Consider the following 21,863-nt stretch of genomic DNA (forward strand, 5'->3'; position numbering starts at 1 on the left):
AAGTGGAGGGGATGGTGGAGGTGGAGGGGATGATGGAGGTGGGGAGGATGCTGGAAGTGGAGGGGATGCTGGAGGTGGAGGGGATGGTGGAGGTGGAGAGGATGGTGGAAGTGGAGGGGATGCTGGAGGTGGAGGGGATGCTGGAAGTGGAGGGGATGCTGGAGGTGGAGGGGAGGTGGAGGGGATGCTGGAAGTGGAGGGGATGCTGGAGGTGGAGGGGAGGTGGAGGGGATGCTGGAAGTGGAGGGGATGCTGGAGGTGGAGGGGATGCTGGAGGTGGAGAGGATGCTGGAAGTGGAGGGGATGCTGGAGGCGGAGAGGACGCTGGAAGCGGAGGGGACGCTGGAGGTGGAGGGGTTGCTGGAGGTGGAGGGGATGCTGGAGGTGGGGGGGATGCTGGAGGTGGAGGGGATGCTGGAGGTGGAGGGGATGGTGGAGGTGGGGGGATGCTGGAAGTGGAGGGGATGCTGGAGGTGGAGGGGATGGTGGAGGTGGAGAGGATGGTGGAAGTGGAGGGGATGCTGGAGGTGGAGGGGATGCTGGAAGTGGAGGGGATGCTGGAGGTGGAGGGGAGGTGGAGGGGATGCTGGAAGTGGAGGGGATGCTGGAGGTGGAGGGGATGCTGGAGGTGGAGGGGATGCTGGAAGTGGAGGGGATGCTGGAGGCGGAGAGGACGCTGGAAGCGGAGGGGACGCTGGAGGTGGAGGGGTCGCTGGAGGTGGAGGGGACGTCCCGCTGGAAGTGGAGGTGATGCTGGAGGTGGAGGGGATGCTGGAGGTGGAGGGGATTCTGGAGGTGGAGAGGATGCTGGAGATGGAGAGGATGCTGGAGGTGGAGAGGATGCTGGAAGCGGAGGGGATGCTGGAGGCGGAGAGGACGCTGGAAGTGGAGGGGATGCTGGAGGCGGAGAGGACGCTGGAAGCGGAGGGGACGCTGGAGGTGGAGGGGTCGCTGGAGGTGGAGGGGACGTCCCGCTGGAAGTGGAGGGGATGCTGGAGGTGGAGGGGATGCTGGAGGTGGAGGGGATGCTGGAGGTGGAGAGGATGCTGGAGGTGGAGAGGATGCTGGAGGTGGAGAGGATGCTGGAGGTGGAGGGGATGCTGGAGGTGGAGAGGATGCTGGAAGCGGAGGGGATGCTGGAGGTGGAGGGGACGCTGGAGGTGGAGGGGATGCTGGAGGTGGAGGGGAGGTGGAGGGGATGCCGGAAGTGGAGGGGATGCTGGTGGTGGAGGGGATGCTGGAGTTGGAGGGGATGGTGGAAGTGGAGAGGATGGTGGAAGTGGAGAGGATAGTGGAGGTGGAGGTGGAGGGGATGCTGGAAGTGGAGATGCAAGTGCTGGTGCCTTCCCTTCACCCGCCCATCCAGCGTGTTTTCTCCAGTGGGCTCCTGAGAGTGACGCTCTGCAGGTTAATTCTGTTTCAAAACTAGTCAGAGAGAACAATGTCTGGCCCTGGGACCTCGCTCCTGAGGAAGACCCCCTCCCTGGAGGCTCTTGAGGGCCAAGCCCGCTTTCTGGTAAACAAGGCCTGACAACACATTCCACTCCGGCCAGAACATTCCCGTCTATTGTCTTTCCAGGCAGGGAGTTGGAGGGAAGTGAGTCAGGGCATGTAATGGGCTTCTTATCCTCAGAACAAACCACACATTCCCCCTGAAGGATCGCCGGGGGAGGTGGGCCTGCACGGGGCTGAGACCAGGAGGATGGGTGGGCGGCCTGGAGACTGCCAGTGAGAACCGTGTGCAGGGCCCCAGCACACCTGTGGCCCTGCAGGGGTGGTTCGCTGCCTTGGTCAATCGGCATCAGACGGATCTGAAGAGAAGTGCGAGGCCCTCACTCCCTGGGGATGATGCAGCCACATGGTCCAGGGGGGACCCGGAGCGAACACATGTAAACGCAGCCGAATGTAAACGTGTGCGTGTCCCAAGCACGAGGCCCTGTTCTGGCCCATGTCTTGGGCCTGGGACATGGAGGACATGAGCTCGGGCCGGCCCCCCCGGAGATCCCTCCATTCCCGACCAAGAAAGCCATATGCGCCTGTGCTTTCTGCCCGAGCAGACAGAGGGGGTTCCGTGGCCTTTCCCCCAAGACCCTACCCAGCTCCCTCAGGCCACTGCCCCCGCGCTCTGGGCTTCCGTCAGTAAGAGGGACAGGGCGGGAAGGCCAGGTCCGCCTGCCTTCGGGGCCGTGTGAGGCTGGCTTGGAGGGTGCCAGCTCCCGGGACGAGGCTAGAAGCTGCCTCTGAAGGTCATGACGTAACGGACAAAGCCGGCGCAGGAAGCAAAAGGGAGGCCGGCTGTGCTCCTCAATATAGAAAGTCAGCTGAGCCGCATGCACTGTGCTCCCAGCCGGTCAGCAAAGGCTGCCTACCCTCCTCAGCCCCTCCTCCCGCGTGGGAAGGCGGGTCCGTGCGGGTCAGGCTGTAGGGACGTGCTCTGCGGCCTACTTACTTATGGGCCACGCCTGTCTGCAGCTCAGACACGCTAAAGCAGTGGTTCTCAACCTTCTGGCCCTTTAAATACAGCTCCTCATGTTGTGACCCAACCATAAAACTATTTTCGTTGCTACTTCATAACTGTAATGTTGCTACTGTTATGAATCGTATTGTAAATATCTGATATGCAGGATGGTCTTAGGCGACCCCCATGAAAGGGTCGTTCGACCGCCAAAGGGGTCGCGACCCACAGGTTGAGAACCGCTGCACTAAAGGCATCATCTCACTCAGCCTCACGCTGCCCAGAGGCCGGTGGGGCCAGGCCTTCCACCCCCACCTTTCAGGGGAAGCCCAGGGCGCTGCAGGCAGTGGCGGAGATTACCCCCTGGGTCCTGGGAAGCCAGGGCTGAAGGGACTGCTGTGTCACAATTGAGTTGTTTGCACCGAATCAAGCTTCCTTCTTCACTGCAACCCAAAGTGAAGGTGTCTGCTGGTGTCCAATTGATACCAACGACCTTTGATGGACAAGGGACAGAAACACGCGTGGTTCCCACATTTCCTACATCTCTATTTCTGGTTCCATTAAACCCACTTATTCCTCTCAACCTCAGAATGGAAGAGTTCCACGTGACACATCTTCGGCTGGGGGTCACAGAAAGGGGCTCTTCACCTACACTGTGCAGCTAGCCCTCCCCTGCCCGATTCAAGGGCTGAACCCTAAGAGCCTGAGGGTGCGGGGGGAAGGGAGGGCAAGGAGAGGAGGGCAGGAAAGGTAAGGGGAAGCCTAAAGATGCCAGCACTTCCTTCCATAACAGGGTGGTTACATTTATGTGACAGCAGCTACCAGGTGGGACAGGAGAGGGACAGACGTAAACAGAATTGCTGCTAGTGTTTCCTTAGCCTGTAGAACTATTCCCTTCGCCATCCAGTTCCCTTCAACACAGGAAGAGTCCCGGTGCACCCCTGGGGCTAATCCCGTGGACCCTACTCCTCCCCCTGCTGGGCTGTGAGGACAACATGGTATTTAATAGGCCGAACTTCACCAAATTCTATACTGAAAATCCCACCGGCACTCAGTGTGGAGTGGAGAGGAGGGAAGCTGAGTTTCCCTTCAATGTGTGTAAATATCAATTAGTTCCTCTCCCCCTTTCCCCCCCAAATGGGGCTTCCGGTGCTCCCCACTGGGTCTGCTTACCCAGCACCCTCGCTGTTCCCGGGGAGTGAAGAGAGCCATGAAAGGGATTAGATGGCCTACTCACCCTGGAAACCTGGTCAATTTATTTTTTTAAAAGGCTGGTTAATAACATGTGAGAATCAAATTTCTTCTTGCAAGTGTGTGTGGGTGGAGGCTGGTTATTTTTAAATGAGTGACTAACCACCTTCATTGTTAATATTTTATAACAACAACTGCGCGTGCAGCATGTTAACTAAGAAAAGCACTGCGCTTGGGCGGACCCGAGGCCGGGCCCTCCGGCCACCTGAGCTCTCAGGCTGGTGTCCCGCTGCACCCTTGCTGGTGTGGCAGCGCCAGGACACGAGAGTCAAGGCTGTGGCTCTTGCAGCACGGTGGCCAGTCCTGGCTGCCCAGCGAGCATGCAGCACACTGCGACGACACCGTCGCCCACACACAGAAGGTAAGGCGACAAACCAACAACGCCAGCACCAAAACGTCCCCGCACATGTGCTTGCCAAATGCAGTTCATGCACTTTCTGGCCCACCTGTGGCCCCAAGGCACACACTTACCATCTCCTTTCTGCCTTCGTCTTTCTCCTTGAGCTTCAGATGCGCGGATACCTGCAGGGGACGAGGGATACAGTGTGGAGTCAGAACAGATGGCCCTCGGCAGGGCAAACCTCACAAGCCACACCACGGGCCAAGAGCCCAGGGGCTGCAGGAAAACCCTCTGAGAAGGCCGTGGCTTCCCACCTCCCTTGGCTCAGCAGAGCGGGGTCTAGGACAGCCGTGCATGTCTGGGGGCTTTCCGTTCTCAGCTGAATTTGCAGCTGTGTCCGTGAGAAAAATTAGATGTGGGCAACTGTGAGATAAGGAACCGAAGGCCTCAGGGCTTGAAGACTAGTGGTGTATATTTAGGACTTTCACAAGCCACCTGGGAGACCATTGGTAGCTTAAAACTATCCATTGCTCATCATGGAGTATTTGAGAATATTTATACCACAGGAATCGGCAAGCGCTACATATCCGGACTCTGGTGGTGTTGTCTTGTTTGTGATCCTGGTTGCCAGCACACCCCTGCCCCCCTGGCCCTGCCGGGGAAAACTCTGACTAGTCATCACCATGCCCAGGTCAGCTTTGGTTCTGTTCTGCCGACTTCTGTGGCTTTAGGAAATGAGCCTGTTTCCTCTTGGACACAATGGTGAGGGTAGAACCTGCCCACCAGTGAGCTGGTGAAGTCGCCATGAGGATTGATGACAGACTGAGACGCAGGGCAGAGTGGAGAAGGGGCCACAGTTGTGGAGTCAGACAGGGCCAGGCCTAGGTCAGCTCGGTCGGGCCAGCTGCTTGCCCGGTGACAGCAAGTGTCACTTCCTGGTTAGTCTCGTGGTTGTGAGGGTCAGAAGCAGCCATGAAGATGCATAACCCACAGCCGGTAGTCAATATTAGCCCTACGTGTGTGACAAGACCTCAGGGAGTAAAAGAGATCATGGCTTCAAGTTAGAATCTCATTGAGTTTCATTGTGAAAATAAATGAATTTCACAGCAGAGACCTGGGGAGGCAGTAAGGGGAAGAGGGAGATGACAACAGGAGTCACTAGTCTTGTTTGCAAAAGAAAGCAGCAACTGAGCCAGAAATCAAAGTAAAGATTCTCTCTGGTCACCTGAGACGAAGTAGCAATGGGATGTGTAAAGCTTCCACTAAATGTCCCATTCTGTTTGCAAGCTCCTCCTAAGGGCCCCGTGCTCTCATCACATAAACAATCAGAGCCACCGGGGCACAGGCCTCCTCGGGGGGCCAGCTGGGGGACAGGTGTCCCCTGCCTTACACAACACTGAGATCCAGGGACGACGAGAGAACAACCCCGTAGGGCCCTCCTCTCTGTCTCCCCACAAAGCAGGTTAAGGAGCAGATCACATAGCTGACACCTTACCCTGCTCCCCTTTGCTAAGAGTTGCCCTTGGGACACAAGGCTGGGCAGTGCCTCTCTCTGGTGCCAGAGGGAGGAAGCTCTGCCCCCTTGCGATGAGGAGCTCGGGCTGGAAAACCGAGGCGAACCCAGCCTCTGACCAGGGCGCAAGGCAAACAGGCTGAGGGTGTTGCGTCACATGCCAGGAGCGGCTCAGAGGCCCTGCCTCTTACAGTGGACGAGGAGGAAGCAGAAAACCAGGCACCTTGCCATGAAACGCACCGTGAGGAGCCAAGGATGCTGATGGGCTTCCCATCTCTTCTCTGTGGGAGACACTCCAGGGGTTCCTGGTGCCCACAGTTGGGTCAGTGTGGCCCCTGATGGTGTGGGCGGGGTCTTTTTAAATCCTGGCCCTGGAAGCCCAGGTCAGGGCACTTGCGGGGTCCTGGTCTGTTCAAAGAGCATGATGGCCAGGCCATTCTGGACCCCAGCGTACAGGGTGCCCTGGCCAACAGCGCCCTCTGGAGGCTGCCTCCCTCCGTGCTTCCGCAGGACTACATGTCTGATGGCCGTGGGCTCTGTGAGTGGAGGGCCCGGGACCCAGCAGGTGGGCAGCACCCGGCAGGCAGGCGAGTCAGAGGACGCCGGTGAGTCCAGCACCAGGCTGACTGGAACTTGGCCCTAAAGCCACAAATGACTGAAGAACAGCTGATGGGAAGAGCAGACCCTCAGCCCAAGGGGCTAGGACCGGGGTCACCTTGGAAGGGGCCACCCATATCGGTCGGGTCAATACCTTTCTCAGGAATTTGACCTTGATTTGGCCACCCAGGGTCTACACGAACCCAGGGTCTAGAGCAGCGGTTCTCAACCTGTGGGTCGCGACCCCTTTGGGGGTCAAACGACCCTTTCACAGGGGTCGCCTAAGACCATCGGAAAACACATAGATAATTACATAGTTTTTGTGATTAATCACTATGCTTTGATTATGTTCAATTTGTAACCATGAAAGTACATCCTGCATATCAGATATTTACATGACGATTCATAACAGTAGCAAAATTACAGCTATGAACTAGCAACAAAAATAATTTTATGGTTGGGGGTCACCACAACATGAGGAGCTGTATTAAAGGGTCGTGGCATTAGGAAGGTTGAGAACCACTGGTCTAGAGGTTTGTTTTCAACGAAGCTGTCCAAACAGGGCTGGTGCCGAGCTCCGCTGGGAGGAGGGGCCTGGCAGGGTCCAGCCCCACAGGGAGCGCTGCCCGCTAGTGGAGGAGAGGGGGCAGCTCACCATCATGGCCTCCTGCACTGTGAGGTGCGGCATCAGCATGTGGTCCTGCATGATGTAACAGGACACCTTCCGGAAGCAGCGCAGGTCCCGGGCTTTGCCGTTGGTGAGGATGGTTCCCTTCATGCCCGTCTCCCTGCAAGGCCAGCAGAGGACTGGTCAGCCTGGCTCCTGCTCCTGCCCCCGCCTCCAGGGCTGGGGAGGGCCTGAGAGAGAGGCGGCCCCTCCCAGCACCTTCCAGGCTGGACCGTGTGCCACAGAGATGTGGGGGCAGGAAGGACGGAGACCTGGGACAGCCTAGTATTCGCAGGAAGGAACTGCAGAGAAAATGCCCAGCACAGCAGGGAAAGGCGGAGGGAGGTCTCTCTGGGACGGCATGTTTGTAGCAAATGCCCATCTACAAGCTGCGATGGGCATGGATGCTCCGACAGGCAGCCACAGCTCAGAGGATTTCTAGTGTTGGCTTCTGAACAGTCCTGTGTGTGTAGCCAAGGTTACAGTGGCTGCCCAAAGGCCAAGACTCTGCAGCCTGGGGTGTGGCTGCTACGCCAGAACCAGTTCCCCAGGGCCTGGGGACACAGGAGGGCCCCGGGGCTCACCTGGCCGAAAGAGGAGGGGGCCTACGCCTTGGACCACTCAGCCGAACGTGTAGTCCTCCCCCGGGCAAGGTACTCATGGTGGACAGAGTGGGCATCCATGTGTACTTTGGAAATGGAAGGGGCACAGCCCCGCCAGCCACACTCCCTCCCTCCCGAACCTTGCCCATCCTTACTGCCTGAGGCCTTCTGGGGCGTGGCCCCAGGCTTCACTGGAGCCTGTGCGGAACCTTCAGGAGGGATGGATGGACTGAGGTGGCTTCCCTGTCCATACTGCTGCCACAGGCCACATATGGCGGGGACCTCATCATCCGGGGCACGGTGTGCTCACCTGTATCCGGCCAGAATGTTCATGAGCGTGGACTTCCCAGCCCCGGAAGGACCCATGATGGCCACCAGCTGCCCACTGTTGAATTTCCCAGAAATTCCTTTCAGCAGGGTCTTGTATCCTGCAGAAAAGCAGATCACACTCACTCTCTATCACAGGACTGGTTGGTTTTAGCCCCGGGGCCATGCAGGTAAGCACACAGTACATTTGACCTTGGATCCAAGGCCAAAGTGAGATTTCTCATGCCTCTGTCTGCCGGGAGCCGGTCCATGCTTGCTGTTTCAAGGGACCTGGCATATATGGCATACTGTTCTTAATATGTTTGCTCACCTTCTTGGCACTATGTGTTTTAACCAAGGTCTCTGAGAAAGGGTGTTTCCCCAGGTAGGGATTTTCCCCTGAAGTTAGGGAGGGAATAAAACCTCTTAACTAAGTGCCAGGTGGGTAATTAATCACTTTAACTATGAACAATCATGCTTAAGCTACATAATCTTTACTCCCTGGAATGGAGATAAGAAACGCCCTAACCTTTGTAATAGAGATTGATAGGATTGAATCAACTGGTATAAATACAGATGTAACAAGACAGCAAGAGTCAGAACTTAGAATACAGAGCTTTACACAGAACTAAGAAGACAGAACCTACATAGAACCTACAGACAGAAGAACTTCGCTGGAGAGAACATGGCAAAAGATCCTGGACTGAACCTGACTACAGAAATTGGCAAGAGAACCTGACTAGAACCTGGTGACTGAACCTGGCTGGAGAACCTGGACAGAACCTGGCTGGAGAACCTAGCGAGGGAACATGGCTACAGAACCTGGCTGGAGAACCTGGAGATCTGAAGCAGAACCTCGCTGGAGATCCTAACCAGAACGTGGCTAGAGAACCTTGCTATGATGATCATCTGAACGCCCTCTCCGTGTCATTCCTTCTTCACTAACTCCGTCCACACCTTTGGGGACCCCTGGACCTGCTGGGGTTGGACTCTGGCATCTGTCCACTTCCTCAATCGCATTTCATGGGTTATGTTAATGACAGTTAGCAGTGTGTGATGCTTTAGACCAGCGGTCGCCAACCTTTCGGACCTCATGGACCACCGGTGGACCGCGGACCACCGGTTGGCGACCGCTGCGTTAGACTGCACAAAGCACTCTCACACATACTATCTAGGGCAGTGATGACAAACCTATGACACGCGTGTCAGAGGTGACACACGAACTCATTTTTTTGGTTGATTTTTCTTGTTAAATGGCATTTAAATATATAAAATAAATATCAAAAATATAAGTCTTTGTTTTACTATGGTTGCAAATATCAAAACATTTCAATATGTGACACGGCACCAGAGTTCAGTTAGGGTTTTTCAAAATGCTGACACGCCAAGCTCAAAAGGTTCGCCTTCGCTAATCTAGGGCATGAGGAGTCCACCATTCTCCTTTCGGAATGAGGAAGCGAGTGTCCGGATGCCCCAGGGACTCGTCCAGGCTCCCACACTGCTTCTGCCCAGGGTCACACCACTGGTCACACTGCTTCTGCCCCCATGATGGTTAAATTATTAATTTATTATTTCATTTGTGACTTTTATTTACAAGTTATACAAATATAAATGATTCATATAGGATTTGTTCATAAATTATTATGCTAACCTATTAATTAACTGATCGTTAAAAGCTTATTATTTGTAACCACACCAAATTGCTTTGGAATTTCTGCCAAGTCTCTTTCCAAGAGCTTTGTTAAAAGACAAAAAAAAAAAAAAAAAAAAAATCTACACATCCCAAACAGAGGCACATGCATTCTTTTTGGGTGAACTGTTCATGTGTGTGATAAATAATAGAACAGAAGAGACTGGATTCGTGTTCAAAGGCTCCTAAGTCAGAAACACTTCTCAGTTCCTGAGAAACGCTTGCAGAACAGGACCGTGCAAATGCAATATTTTAGCTCTCACGCGATGTTTAGGGGGCCAAGTGAGAAAGGGGTGTGGGGCATCCCACCAGATCCTACTCTCCCCCAGCCCGAGGCTGGAGGCTCCCTGGACCCCAAACCTGTATGTTTATTTGAGCCCCAGCCACAGTCTGGAGAGTTCCCATCTCCACAGATAAGACACCTGAACCCCAAACTGTCACCAGGCGCCACCTTGGCTCAGATGGGGAGTCCCCAGGGCCTTGTTTAATCGGGCTGAGAAAAGCGGAAACGAAGGCAGGAAGCGTGTGGCCCTGCGACGCAGCTCATTACGGAGAGTGGCAGTGCCCGGGGAGGGCTGAGACAGTTGTCCCTGTGGGGAAGGGACAGAGGGGCAAATGGAAGGCGTCTGGAAGAGTGGCTCAGAGCTGCAAATGAGGCAGGTGCCTACCACTGGGAGGTCCATGACGCCAGGTCAGCAAACACCAGCCGGCGGGAGCTAAAGGAGACCCATGCGTGGGAGGGGATGGGGACCCCAAAGGACTGCGTCTGCCCCTCAATGGACAGACAGACAGAAGGCCTGGAGGACACCAGAGACCCCTCTTCTACAAGGTCAAGCTCGCCGTGCAGCAGGTTCCAAATCAGGATGGAGCTCTGTTGGGCCAGGGGCTCTGGGACCTGGGCCACAGGGGACCTGCCTGACATCACCAAGGGAGCATGAGATGCTCTGCTCATCAGATGCTCCGCCAGCCGTCTGCTCATTACCGGCCTCCTGTCGGCACAGATCCGGAGCAGGGTCACCTCCGAGCAAACCCTCTTAGAAGCTGTTTCTTCTCAAAGTTCAAGGCTGTTCCCCAGCTGGTTCTCTGTAAACCAGGAGCTGCCTGAGGATGCAGACGCATTGCTGAGATGCCACGGCCACTTGAAGGCCAAGGGCAGTCAGTGTGCACATGGGTCAGGACAGCCCCAAGGCAGCCTTGCTCTGGGACTCAGAGGCTCTGCCCGCAGGGACTGCTCTCCCTCTGACGTCACCTGGTGCTGGCCCTTGGGGTTGGGGTCCTCCCTGGGGCTCAGATAATAACAATCGCTGCAGGAAGGTCACAGGCCGGGATGCCCATGGACAGGAAGCCAGGAACACACACGGGTGTGGTAGCTGGGGGGGCATCCGGCCCTTTCAAGGGAACAGGCGGGCAGAGTGGGGGACAGACTGTGGTCTCCTCCCTTACAGCCACCGGACTGGAGCTGTGGGTCTGACCGAGAGCCCTGGTGCTGAGCAGGTACACTGTTGCGTCAAGTGAGTCACTTGGCCTCACAGGCAGACGACCCATGCCTCGGAGAGGGACACCAGGTCCCAGGAGAGACAGGAGTGCGTGTGTGTGACATGCTGCAGGGTCCTCACCTTGGGACCCATGTGGGGTTTGGTGGTGGAGAAGGTATGAGGCCCAACTTGGGGCTCCCTTCTCTACCATTAGAAATGGTTTTTCTTTAAATATGACAAACATGTATTTGGGATTTAAGACTTAAAAGTGACACTGGAGACAGAAGTCAAGGAGGCATCGATCTCCTGGGCCCACAGAGGCGGCGATGGAGGAGGTGGCGCTCACTCAGAAGTGGGCTCCCGGCACAGGCTGAGCGGCCAGAACACCTGTTAGCACGTGCACGGCCCTATTTCTATGCAACGAAACTGCCCTTCACCTCAGAGCCTTGCACAGTCCCCTCTAACACAGTGAAATGCAGATGGACCGTCCCAACACCCCGGCCGCCCTACTTTCCCGCCGACCAGGCCCACTCAGCTCGTTTTCTTGGCATCATGGCAAGATCACCTGACAGGCTGGGCTGTGGGTATTCATCCGCCCCGCAGGGCACAGGCGTTCCATCCTTCTAACAGCCAGGCCAGAAGCCATAACAAAACCCAGACCAGAGAGAAGAAAGGCGCAGAGAGAAATGGAGACAGACAGACAGAGATGACGGTGCCTGCGCCCCTCTATGGCAGGGAAGGGGACTCTGCTCAGACTCGGAGGCCCGGGGAGAGCGTTCCGGCATCCTCTGAGATGGAAGATGGAAGGGGCACCTTCTGCGGGGAGAGGACAGGGGGCCACAGGCGGGAGGGCTGGGCCCACGCTGGCATCAGGAGCGTGGGGCAAACGGGCTGCTGGGCAGGAGAAAGGCCCAGTGGGAGGGGCAGCTGGAGACTCGGGTACTCGTTTGTCTCGCAGACCCTGATGCTTTCCAAGTGGGACTGGGGAGGGGTCTCCCAGGGAAAGAGGACAAATGTAAAATGTGAAGCTTGGTTCTGGCTGAAACTCAAGCCGGGGCAGCTGAGCAGGAAATGCTGTCAGCTCAGGCACCTCGCCTTCCATCTCAGAGCCTCTGGCCCTGCCTACGCCCCGCAGCGGGCACACTCAGTGCACTGGGTGGACGGAGCAGGCATGAATGGATGTTGGAGAACCTGTGGAGAGAGGCGCTTCTGAACAGCTCAGTGAAAGCTGAAGGGCTTCCTTAGCTGCCCGCAGGATTCACCTCAAAACGTGACAGATTCAGAAAAAGCCTGGCCAGGCTCCTGGATCTCAACGACTGGGTTCCTGAATTCAATAATGGGGAGAACAAAGGGGACATCATAGCAAGACTTCTCCTAGAGGCCAGCCAGCCAGCCAGCCCCAAACCGAGTGCTGACAGGAGCCCAGGCATCTGATACCTGCCCCGCGCACACCTCGTCTCGCCTCCCCACTCTATTCATTATTGCTCCTGGGACCCCAGAAGGTCAGTTCCATGATAATGTGACCAGAACTGCCCCCTAATCACCAGGTGCTGTGTGTAAGATGGTGACTGGCATGCAGTGGTCACATAAAAAGTGTTTATGGAATTAGTGAACAGAAGGTGAACGCTGCATAAGCAACTTCAGGGTCACAGCCACCGTCTTGGGCACCACCATTTAGTAAGAGCTTCTCTCCCACTAAATGCCCCAACAGGACCCCTCTGGGCTTCAGATCAGTATGTGCTGGGTCAGCAAGAAACTCTCAGCAGCCCCTGCAGGTCCCGCTCTTCAGACGGTCCCTGAGGTCAACCCATAGGGGTGAGCATTGCTGTGCAATGCCTTTCAGAGGGGCCGCTGGTGTCTCTGTGTGGATGGCACAAAGTCACCAGTAAGCCCTTATATACCCACAATCAAATGTGCGTGATATTTCCTTCAGAGTAATTACTTTTTGATACAAATTTTCCCGAAGTTTTGCATGCACAGAGAGAAGTGCACAACTCGTGAGTGTCTGCAAAGCTTGACACTCTCCAAACTGAACCTCCTGGGAAACCGGCCCTCAGGTCAGGAATGGGATGGACAGGGCCCTGGGAAGCCCCCTCCCACCACTTCAGTGGGTAATTGCTCTTGAATCTTAAGGAGAACTCCAGGGGGGCTGACGTTGAGACGGAGGGATCTATGTTTCCCAAAGGGAAAAAGTTGTTTTCCTCCCTTGGAAAGGAACGTTTTGCCCGCAGAACATTCCTTAGCCGGGAAATTGTGCCCAATAATCCCATGAGCACCTGCTGCTGCCCTACAACCCTGCCCGGGGATGAGCTGGTTCCTGCCCAGAATGGATGTCCAGAAATCACGGAGAAAGCGAATGACTGACCATTCGCACGTATCTGTCAACACCTACCGGGCTCTGGGGACACACAGCCGCTTACGTTCGGTTGGGTAGGGTACACTTTCTCATTCATAAACATGTGCCCTGAAGGACAGTTCTGGAGAGGAGCCCAGTCCCCCAGCAAGCCCAGCTCTGGACCCGTTCATTTGGGGTAGGGCAGGGTGCCAGCTTTGCTCACATTTTCTCCTTAATGCCTCACAGCAAGCTGAACACCAGGTTCTTCTCCATATTTTACAGATAAGAAAGAAGAGCTCAGAGAGGGTTAACGACCTGCCCAAGGCCACAGAGCCAGCCCAAGGCCACGGAGGAGCCAGCATTCCAACCACTTCTGCCCAATTCCAGAGGTGGCCCTTGTACTGGGCCACCAGCCTCTGCCAGCCTGGGCAGCGCAGTTGAGGGGTCTGGGCAGTCAGCGCCCCCCACCCATCCCCCTTCCCATTAATCGCGATGGTCATCTCAACTCAGAAGTATCATTTAGTCTACTGTTGCACCAATTCTTTAACAGAGGATTGGGAAAAACTACAAAATGAAATCCTTTTGGTCACCGGAGGCCAAGGCTGCCCCCTGGGGGTGGGCAGAGCCGCTCCCAGTGTGGGTGTGGCAAAGTGATCTGACAGCTAAGGCCCAGATGCCCTCCATGCATCCAAAGAGCTCGTAACTCATCCAGTTGCCCTCATCCTTCAATTTCCTTTACTTTCCCTGAAACATTCTCAAATCAAAAAACAAAACAAACAAACACACAAAAAAACCAACTCTTAAACTCTTGCCGGGACATGGCCAGGTCTCATTTAGGGAGGACGCACACCCTGCTCGGTCGGTTCAAGCCCCCCTGCACATGGGTGAGGAAGGGTGCATCCTCCCACTCACACGGCGCTCCCCTGGCTCCTTGTTATTAAACTGCTCCTGCTTCCTGCCTCCACCGGCTGCCCAACAACAGGGATCAGAGCAGCCGCGTTTCAGAGCAGCTCCCAGCACGCCGGGCCCCTTGGGGGCCATTAGCCGCGATCCTGGTGACCTGTGGAAAATAATAAGCTCCCTCCCTCACTCAGGTCTCACTTAACGAGCTGCTCTTTGGAAGGGGCAGCAGTTCCTAAAGTTCCAGGGTCAGGCCATCGCTGGGTTCTGCTTGTGAGCTGCACCCAACAAAGGCTGTTGTCTGGCCGCCGTGGGGGCGGGGCGGGGGCAGGTGGAGTGGGTGCCCCCTGAGAAGCAGGCTCTTTCTGTGCTTGTCCGGATGTCAAATGCCAGGCTGATGGCCGGGTGAGCAGGCTGTTAAGGTCACCGTAGACAATCAGGTCATCGTAGACAAAGGGTCACGATCCTGGCTTTGTCCTTTCACCTGAGAGCTCGCCAAGGTGGCTGGGCCACACCAGATACTCCTCCTCTAGGCCTCATGGAAAAGAGGTGAGTCCCGTCACAGATGAGGGGTGCCCAGGGCGCAGAGAGAGGCCTGGTCCTCAGTAGAGAGATGGTCAGGGGGCTGTCCCAAACCCCCCATGTTCCCTTCTTTTCCTCTTGGGGTCCCTGCACCCATCAGTCAGGGGCTGGAGATGGAGTTTCACATCCTGCCGGTCCATGTCCTCATCGGGACCCCTCCTCTCACAGAGGGGACAGTAAAGCCCAGCATAGCACCCCCAACAGCCCCAGTCCTTTCATTCGGTGGCCAGGACGTCCGTTTCCTACAGAGCCCTGCTAACAACTTTGATTCTAGACTCTGTCCTGCAGGATGGCAAGAGGATAACTTTGTGCTGTTTTAAACCACTGAGTTTGTAGTCATTGATCACAGCAGCCTCGGGAATTAACACACTCCCCCTGACCCTGCACACAGCGGCTCACCCCCATGCCAACTCTCGCCGGCCCCACACCTGCTGAGTCAGACCCTTGGGTGGGCCCGTCCTGGTGCTCACTCAGGTTTGAGACCATCAGCTCCTGTCACTTCAGTCTCTGGAGGGTGACTGAACAAAGCATCACCCATCGGCCACTGCTCTCTCCACCCGCCCCGAGAGGACAGGGGTGGGGAGTGTGAAATAGCACAGGAGCTGGGAAGAGTGAGCCAGCCCCTAAGAGGTCAGCGCTCTCCCGGCGGCTAATTCACCTGACTCATCTCTCAGCATTTATCCCGGCCTTACTTTTACCATTTGGTTCTGGACATCAGCCACCCGCACCCTTAACTGCTACAGCGCCCTCCTCCCTTCATAGTACAGTTTTTTAAAACCCAATGTTCCCTACTAGAAACTCAGAAAGCCAAATACACTGATAAGAACGGCACCTGCTTTGGTAATTTTGCTTAAAATAAAATGCACTAGAATCTACCTTAACACTGGCCTCACGTTTCTTAGAAACATCGCTCACTTTTCTGCACTTTCAGTAACAGGCGTGTTTGTAAAACGAGTAACCAAGTCGCACCGGCATTCTTAATACAATGGAACTTCTTTAGAAACAGCATGAAATTATTAATCCCCTCTGGGTTTTCAGACTCCCTACAGGGACACTTCCAGTGCACGGCGAGCTCACTGTTGCCACCATGAAGGAGGACGTCCACCTCGCACTGGTTTTCATGAAAGCTGGTGGCCCATCGTCCTGAGAGGCAGTCACTTTTGAACGTGGGCAGTATCTTATGAGTCTGTGAACATCAGAATTATCATATTCCCAGAGATCGCCATGCTGCTCAGTGGACGGCAGGTGGCTGGAGTGACCATTCCACCTCCCTGTGCCCCGTATTCCTCTGGCGAACTTGCCCACACCCGCCCTGTGCTGGCAACGTGACCAAGCAGCTGAATTTGCCCCTAACTGCCCCCTCTGCCCTCAGTGACCTGGGTGGCCCTAGTTGGCATGCCTGCTGCTTGTGAGCATGTGCACTGTGCACTTGTCACGGCTGCTCACTCTCCCCGAAGCTAGGCAGTGGGTTTACTCTGAACCACAGCCCTCCACACCGCTCAGCCCTCCACGCTCATCTGATTTCTCTCCCATGACACTGCCTCATTCTCACTGACAGCCAAGCTTTAAGGCACACGTCAGGAGGAAGTAAACATTTTCATGTTTCCAGTTCACTAAAAGTGGCCGTGAACCTGGTGGTCACTGGATCTGTGTCACATGACACAGGGCAGAGAGCAGGAGCATGAGGGTCAGTCAGGCTGCACTTGATCCTGGGAGGCAAGGTGAGTTCCTGGCAGAGAGGTGGCTCCTGCAAAGAACCCACAAATACTGGTTGAACAGACCCCTTTCTTAACAGGCAGTCCACCTGGCTAGCCCCTGGGGAACGGCTGCAGAGAAAAGAGGCTGGGAGACAGGCAGGAGAGGGGTGTCCTTGAACGCTTTCCGCCAGACTCAGCACTTTGAAATTTATGTCATCGAGACATATCCCATTCTAAAACCAAGCACAGAACTGCCCTGGCCAGTGTGGCTCAGTAGGTTGACTGCCATCCAATGAACCAAAAGGTCACCAGTTTGATTGCCAGTCAGGGCACATGCCTGCTGGTGGGCTCAACCCCCAGTAGGTGGTGTGCAGGAGGCAGCCGATCCATGGTTTTCTCTCTTTCCCTTTCCCTACCTCTCTCTCTCAAATCAATAAAAACATATTTATTTATTTTTAATAAAAAGGTTTTTATTGATTTCAGAGAGGAAGGGAGAGGGAGAGAAAGGTAGAAACATCAATGATGACCGAAAATCATTGATTGGCTGCTTCCTATACCGCCCCCACTGGGGATCGAGCCCGAAACCTGAGCATGTGCCCTGACCGGGAACCGAACCATGACCTCTTGGTTCATGGGTTGATGCTCAACCACTGAGCAACACCAGCCCAGCAAAACATATATATATATATATACATATATATATATATATATATATATAGAGAGAGAGAGAGAGAGAGAGAGAGAGAGAGAGAGAGGATGAATTTTAGCACAGAACACTTCTGGGAAGAGGGTAACTGACCAAATTAAAATCACGGCCCTCTTCTCTAAGGCAGATAAAAATCAGGATGAGGAAAGAGCATGGTTTGGCCCAAGACACCACCACACACCACATTTCTGCCAAGGGAAGAATGGCAGGACTAGAAGCATGTGGTTGGAGGCGGCCTGCTCACCATTTAGGACCCGACCATTTTCTAGACAAGCTGATGTGCGGGTCTTTAGAAACAGGAAACTCACACGCTTCCTCTATAATTCTTAACAGGGATTCTGATAAGATGTGAACCTCAACGTCAGGGCTCCCACTTCTCAACCAGACTTTGGTATATAGTATGTTCTTATGCTACTAATGTGCATTGTGATTGTTTATATTAATGGGTCACCTAAGTTATCATAAAAGTGCATTGCCTTCCCTTTGCAAATGTCTTCACTTGCCTCACCAGCAAAACCTCAGAAAAACAGAGTTACCCACCATCACTTGTAATTTCCTGTATTCCACCTTTGGCTCAGAGACTAAAGAACTATAATCTCCACATAGGTTTACAAAAATGTCACCTCTGCCGTCAAAAAATCAAATAAGCAAGTAAAACCCAAGACTATGAGAAAAATCATGAGCCACTGACAACTTGCATGTATTCAAGAACCCAAAAGGTCCAGCAAAGCATACCAATGGTGGTGTTTAACTTCTCATAACACGTGGAAATTAAGCCCAAAGAAACCAGAACTGTCAGGAAGGCCCAGGAGAGACAATGCATGGCACCTCCTATTCCACCCGGGTGATACCAGGCCTTCCAGGTGTTAGAATGCAGCCCAAGTGGCAGAGATCATGTTGATCAATCGGTGGGAGTCACCAAAAAGTGTGCACCAGGTGCCACAGAAAGCACACCTCGCTCACACGCCCAGGATGGAAGCGACTGGGCAGGGAGCAGGGGAGCAGCCACCTTGCAGCGTGACGGCTGGATTCCAGCCAGCTGACTGGATCCCTGCTTCAGATTCCTGAGGGCAATTTCAGGATTCCAAAGCCCACCCTGACCATTTTTAAACACCTGGGAGAAGGACCACAGCTGGTTGCTTCCTGCCCAACCTGCTTAGCCCAACCCAAGAGGCCCTGCCTCTCATCACTTCACCCACATGGTGAACCCAAAACAAAACAAGACAAAACAAAACAAGAATATTTAAAAGGATTCAGATATCAGTTGTCCCGCAGAAAGCGTGTTAGGTTCTGTGGTTAGGTTAGGTTCACGTATGGTTCTACCTGCAGCTTTGAATAGAAGTCTGAAAAACTGTGACACCTCCCCACTCTGATGAAAGCTACAAGAACACAAACACCACCCGGAACGCCAGCCAGCCATTTTCGTTAGCATGGTCCTACGAAGTATCTGCGCGCTATTTCCATTCCAGTGAAGTCTCCCAAAGATGCTTTAGAAGACATCAAAATAATAATAATCGGTTTTTAAAATATCTCCATCCATCAGATCTATTTTAGAGACTTTTCTGGAGTAAAATTAGGCTATGGGAACTTTCAGAGACCAAATGTTCCAAGGACCTGCGGGGGAGCATGGGGTTTGCACCCCTGGGGAGGGGGTCCACAGGTCCCCCGGTCCAGGGGAAGCAGAGACCTCTCCACCCCGGAGGCACCCGGACCCCAGAAACTCTGCATCCTCTCGGCTCCCGCTTAGCAACAGCATCGGCGCGCAGCCAACCACAGCCAGGCTGAGGTTCTCCGCGAGCACTGACCGCGAGTAACCTTGGCGCGGAAGGCGGTGGCCGTCACTGCGCGTGCGCAACAGCGCACACCTGCCCCGCCCGCCCTTGCCCGGCAGGCACCTAGCCCCGCGAGGGGCGGGAGAGTTCTCAGCTCCAACCGAGCAGATTTTAGGGTTCCCTGGGAACAGGAAAGTCCTCCAGACAGCCTCCAGCAGACCCGCAGCCGGTGTGTCCGGCTGCCTGGCGGGGAGAGCGCAAAGGTCACCCTGAGCCCCAGGCCTGCAGAGTCAGCGGGGCACCATACTGGGAAAGGTATGGGGTTTTACACCATATTTAAAGCCCATGGAAGAGCCGCCTGAGCCTCCCCTTCGCTACAGCCTGCTGATGTACCAGGGCCGGAATGAGCTCTATCCCTTGAGACAAGCCAGTCTCAACGCAACGCCCTTGCAAGGACCAGCTGGATGCCAGACAGGGGGCCCTTTAACTCCAACCTGATGGGACTGGGCAAGCAGAGGTACCCAGCTCAGCCCCCAGCCCGGTGTCCCCAGCACAGCCCATGTAGGACATCTGGGACCCCCTCCCCAGGCAGGTGGGAAGACCTCTGCTGTCGCCAGGTTTTGGGGTTGTGTATGTCACGGGCAGAGTACACCTAACAGCTCATTTTAGGAGCCTGAGAAATGACAGGGGGAGAGTTGTCAGTGGAGTCCAGTGAGAGGCAGGTGGTTAAGACTAGAGGTTCAGCCAGAATGTAGCTGCAGATTGCCTCCCTCTAACCTCCCTCCCTCCTGGGTAAGATGTCCATACTGGCATGCCCCTATGGCTTTCCCAGGATGACTTAAGGATACAATATGCTACAGCTAACAGCATTTGCTTAGTAAAAAAAAAAAAAAAAATGTATTTAATTCAAAAATATGCATTCTCCCCAAAAAAGTGGGAGGAGAGAAGTAACAACTGAGAAATCCCATAAAACTCCTGCTAAAAGGTTCACTTTCGAGAGAGGCAGTTGAGATGCCAGGCCAGGGACTTTTTTGTCTGAGCACACAGGCTTGAGGCTGGTCTGAATGACAATAAAAGAAACAGAAAGAGTGATTCAGCTGCTCTTCTATGGCGCCCCACCCTTACCAGTTCACAAACAGCGGAGAAGCTCACTGAGCACATTCCAGCAGAGGCTCCTGCTCACCGCCCTGCCACCGCGGATGTGCACCAGCATGCACACCGATGGGCCACATGCCTCTTTCCTCCTTTCCAGATAGCCCCAGCTCTTGACGCACTTGACTACTATTTTGTACCTGGTCAAGCTTTATCCCTTCTAATCTGTGAGCTCATCTCAAGACCAAGACCGCCCAGTTGAGAGTCAACCCATAAACCAGGAGGTCACTGGTTTGATTCCAGATCAGGACACATGCCTGGGTTGCAGGCTCAATCCCCAGTAGGATTCTCTCTCATCATTAATGATTCTATCTCTCTTTCTCCCTCTCCCTTTCTCTCTCTGAAATCAATAAAGACATGTCTAAAAAAATTTTTTTAAAGACCAAAACCGAGATCTAGTCTGCAGAGTTCCAAAAATCAGAACTTGGGTCAACCAATGAACATTACTGGAATTCAGATTTCAGCTCGACAGACAGGAGCCTTTTCTAAGAATTAGATGGTGCAAACATGGACCTGGCTGCCAGGGGAAGTGTAGACCCTGGCTACTGCTCAGACAGAGGCTGGCCACTACAGTTGGGGACTCCTCCTACTTGGGTGAGAGGTCACACCAAGGGAGCTCTGAGGCCCCTCTGGGATCCAAGATTCGGATTCTAAATATAGGCCTCAGTTGGACGTAATCACAGTCTTGAAGTCACTCTGGCATGTTTTAATGTTGACGCCAAGTGCCACTTACCCTACAAAGCAGAAAGGAGACTAATAACACCTCAGCTGACAAAGTGAGAAGTGAAACTAAAGGCTGGGGTCAGACGGGACCTGCAGGCGCACCAGCCTCCATCCCTGACTCTGCAAACTTCTCTTGCTGCCTTTGCTCACATTTTGGGCAAAAAAATACTTGTGTTTGATGTATTTTATTTGACAGTACACTTTCCTCGAAGGTTCTGGAACTTCATCAGCATGGGTTTGATAGAGAATCACCCCTACTTTGTACGACGGTTCCTTCTTTCTAAACATACTATTTTATCTGACCCATGTAGTACCTTTGTTTCTTAAATAAGCAAATCTGTTGATTCTAGAACTGAACTCAAACAGAGCAGGTGTATGGTTACTAAACATGTTTGTGCCAACTTATAAACAAATTAAATGGTTTCCTGCTCAGTAAAATGTCGCCTTGGCTTATTTTGTGGCTGTGGCAGAGTAGGCTCTGGTTTGCAAGGAGGACTTTGGTTCGAGAAGATACAAGCATATTTGAGGTGTTAAAAGAAGGCAGGGGGGCCCCCACCCAGCAGGTGAAAATACATGTGGCAAGAATGTCCGCAGAAAGTGAAACAGTGACACCAAGTCCCCGCTGAGCAGAGCACAGTCCTGCAAAGTCACACTGAAGAGGCCAGATGGCTCATGAACAGGCGCTCTCTGGGAAAGTGACAGAGTGTGAGCCCAAATAAAGAACTGCCAGGTAACAGGGCTGGCCAGACATTGAAGCAAAGTAGGAAAGGAGACCTCCAGGCCCCTGCTGGCAAAGCCCCCTGAGCCATTTCTCCAGGGGTGTGGAGCCTGACAGTGGCGCATATTTGGACCATGGAAGATGGTTTGGTTTCCGTGCAGCGTGCTCAAAGGGAGCGGGTGTGCTGGCTGGAGAAGGGAAGTGACTAGACTCCTTGGATGTAAAGGTCTCCTGGTAAACTAGCAAACCCTTTGTACAGAGTCACTATACAGCCATCTGTCACGAGTCTGCCGTGAGAGCTAGTCCATGCTCAGCAGTTTTTCAAAGCCTCTCTGAGCCTCTAGGCAGAAGGTCAGAACTGTTCCGGAAGACCCGTCATCAA

The 21,863-nt window shown here is 54.1% G+C and overlaps 1 protein-coding gene across 7 annotated transcripts in view; it reads right to left on the reverse strand.

The window, feature by feature from the left end:
• ABCG1 (ATP binding cassette subfamily G member 1) overlaps window positions 1–21,863 on the reverse strand; it is a 66,084-nt gene that overhangs the window by 11,269 nt on the left and 32,952 nt on the right. For all 7 annotated transcript variants that reach the window (XM_036351426.1, XM_036351425.1, XM_036351430.1 and 4 more), the window contains 3 exons: window positions 7,736–7,853; window positions 6,812–6,944; window positions 4,178–4,228 (listed from right to left, as the gene is read on the reverse strand). In XM_036351426.1, the coding sequence (XP_036207319.1) occupies window positions 4,178–4,228; window positions 6,812–6,944; window positions 7,736–7,853 (302 nt within the window). The remainder of the gene's footprint in view (window positions 1–4,177; window positions 4,229–6,811; window positions 6,945–7,735; window positions 7,854–21,863) is intronic.

This window comes from Myotis myotis, unplaced genomic scaffold (genome assembly GCF_014108235.1).
Source record: "Myotis myotis isolate mMyoMyo1 unplaced genomic scaffold, mMyoMyo1.p scaffold_m19_p_2, whole genome shotgun sequence".
Lineage (NCBI taxonomy): Eukaryota > Metazoa > Chordata > Mammalia > Chiroptera > Vespertilionidae > Myotis > Myotis myotis.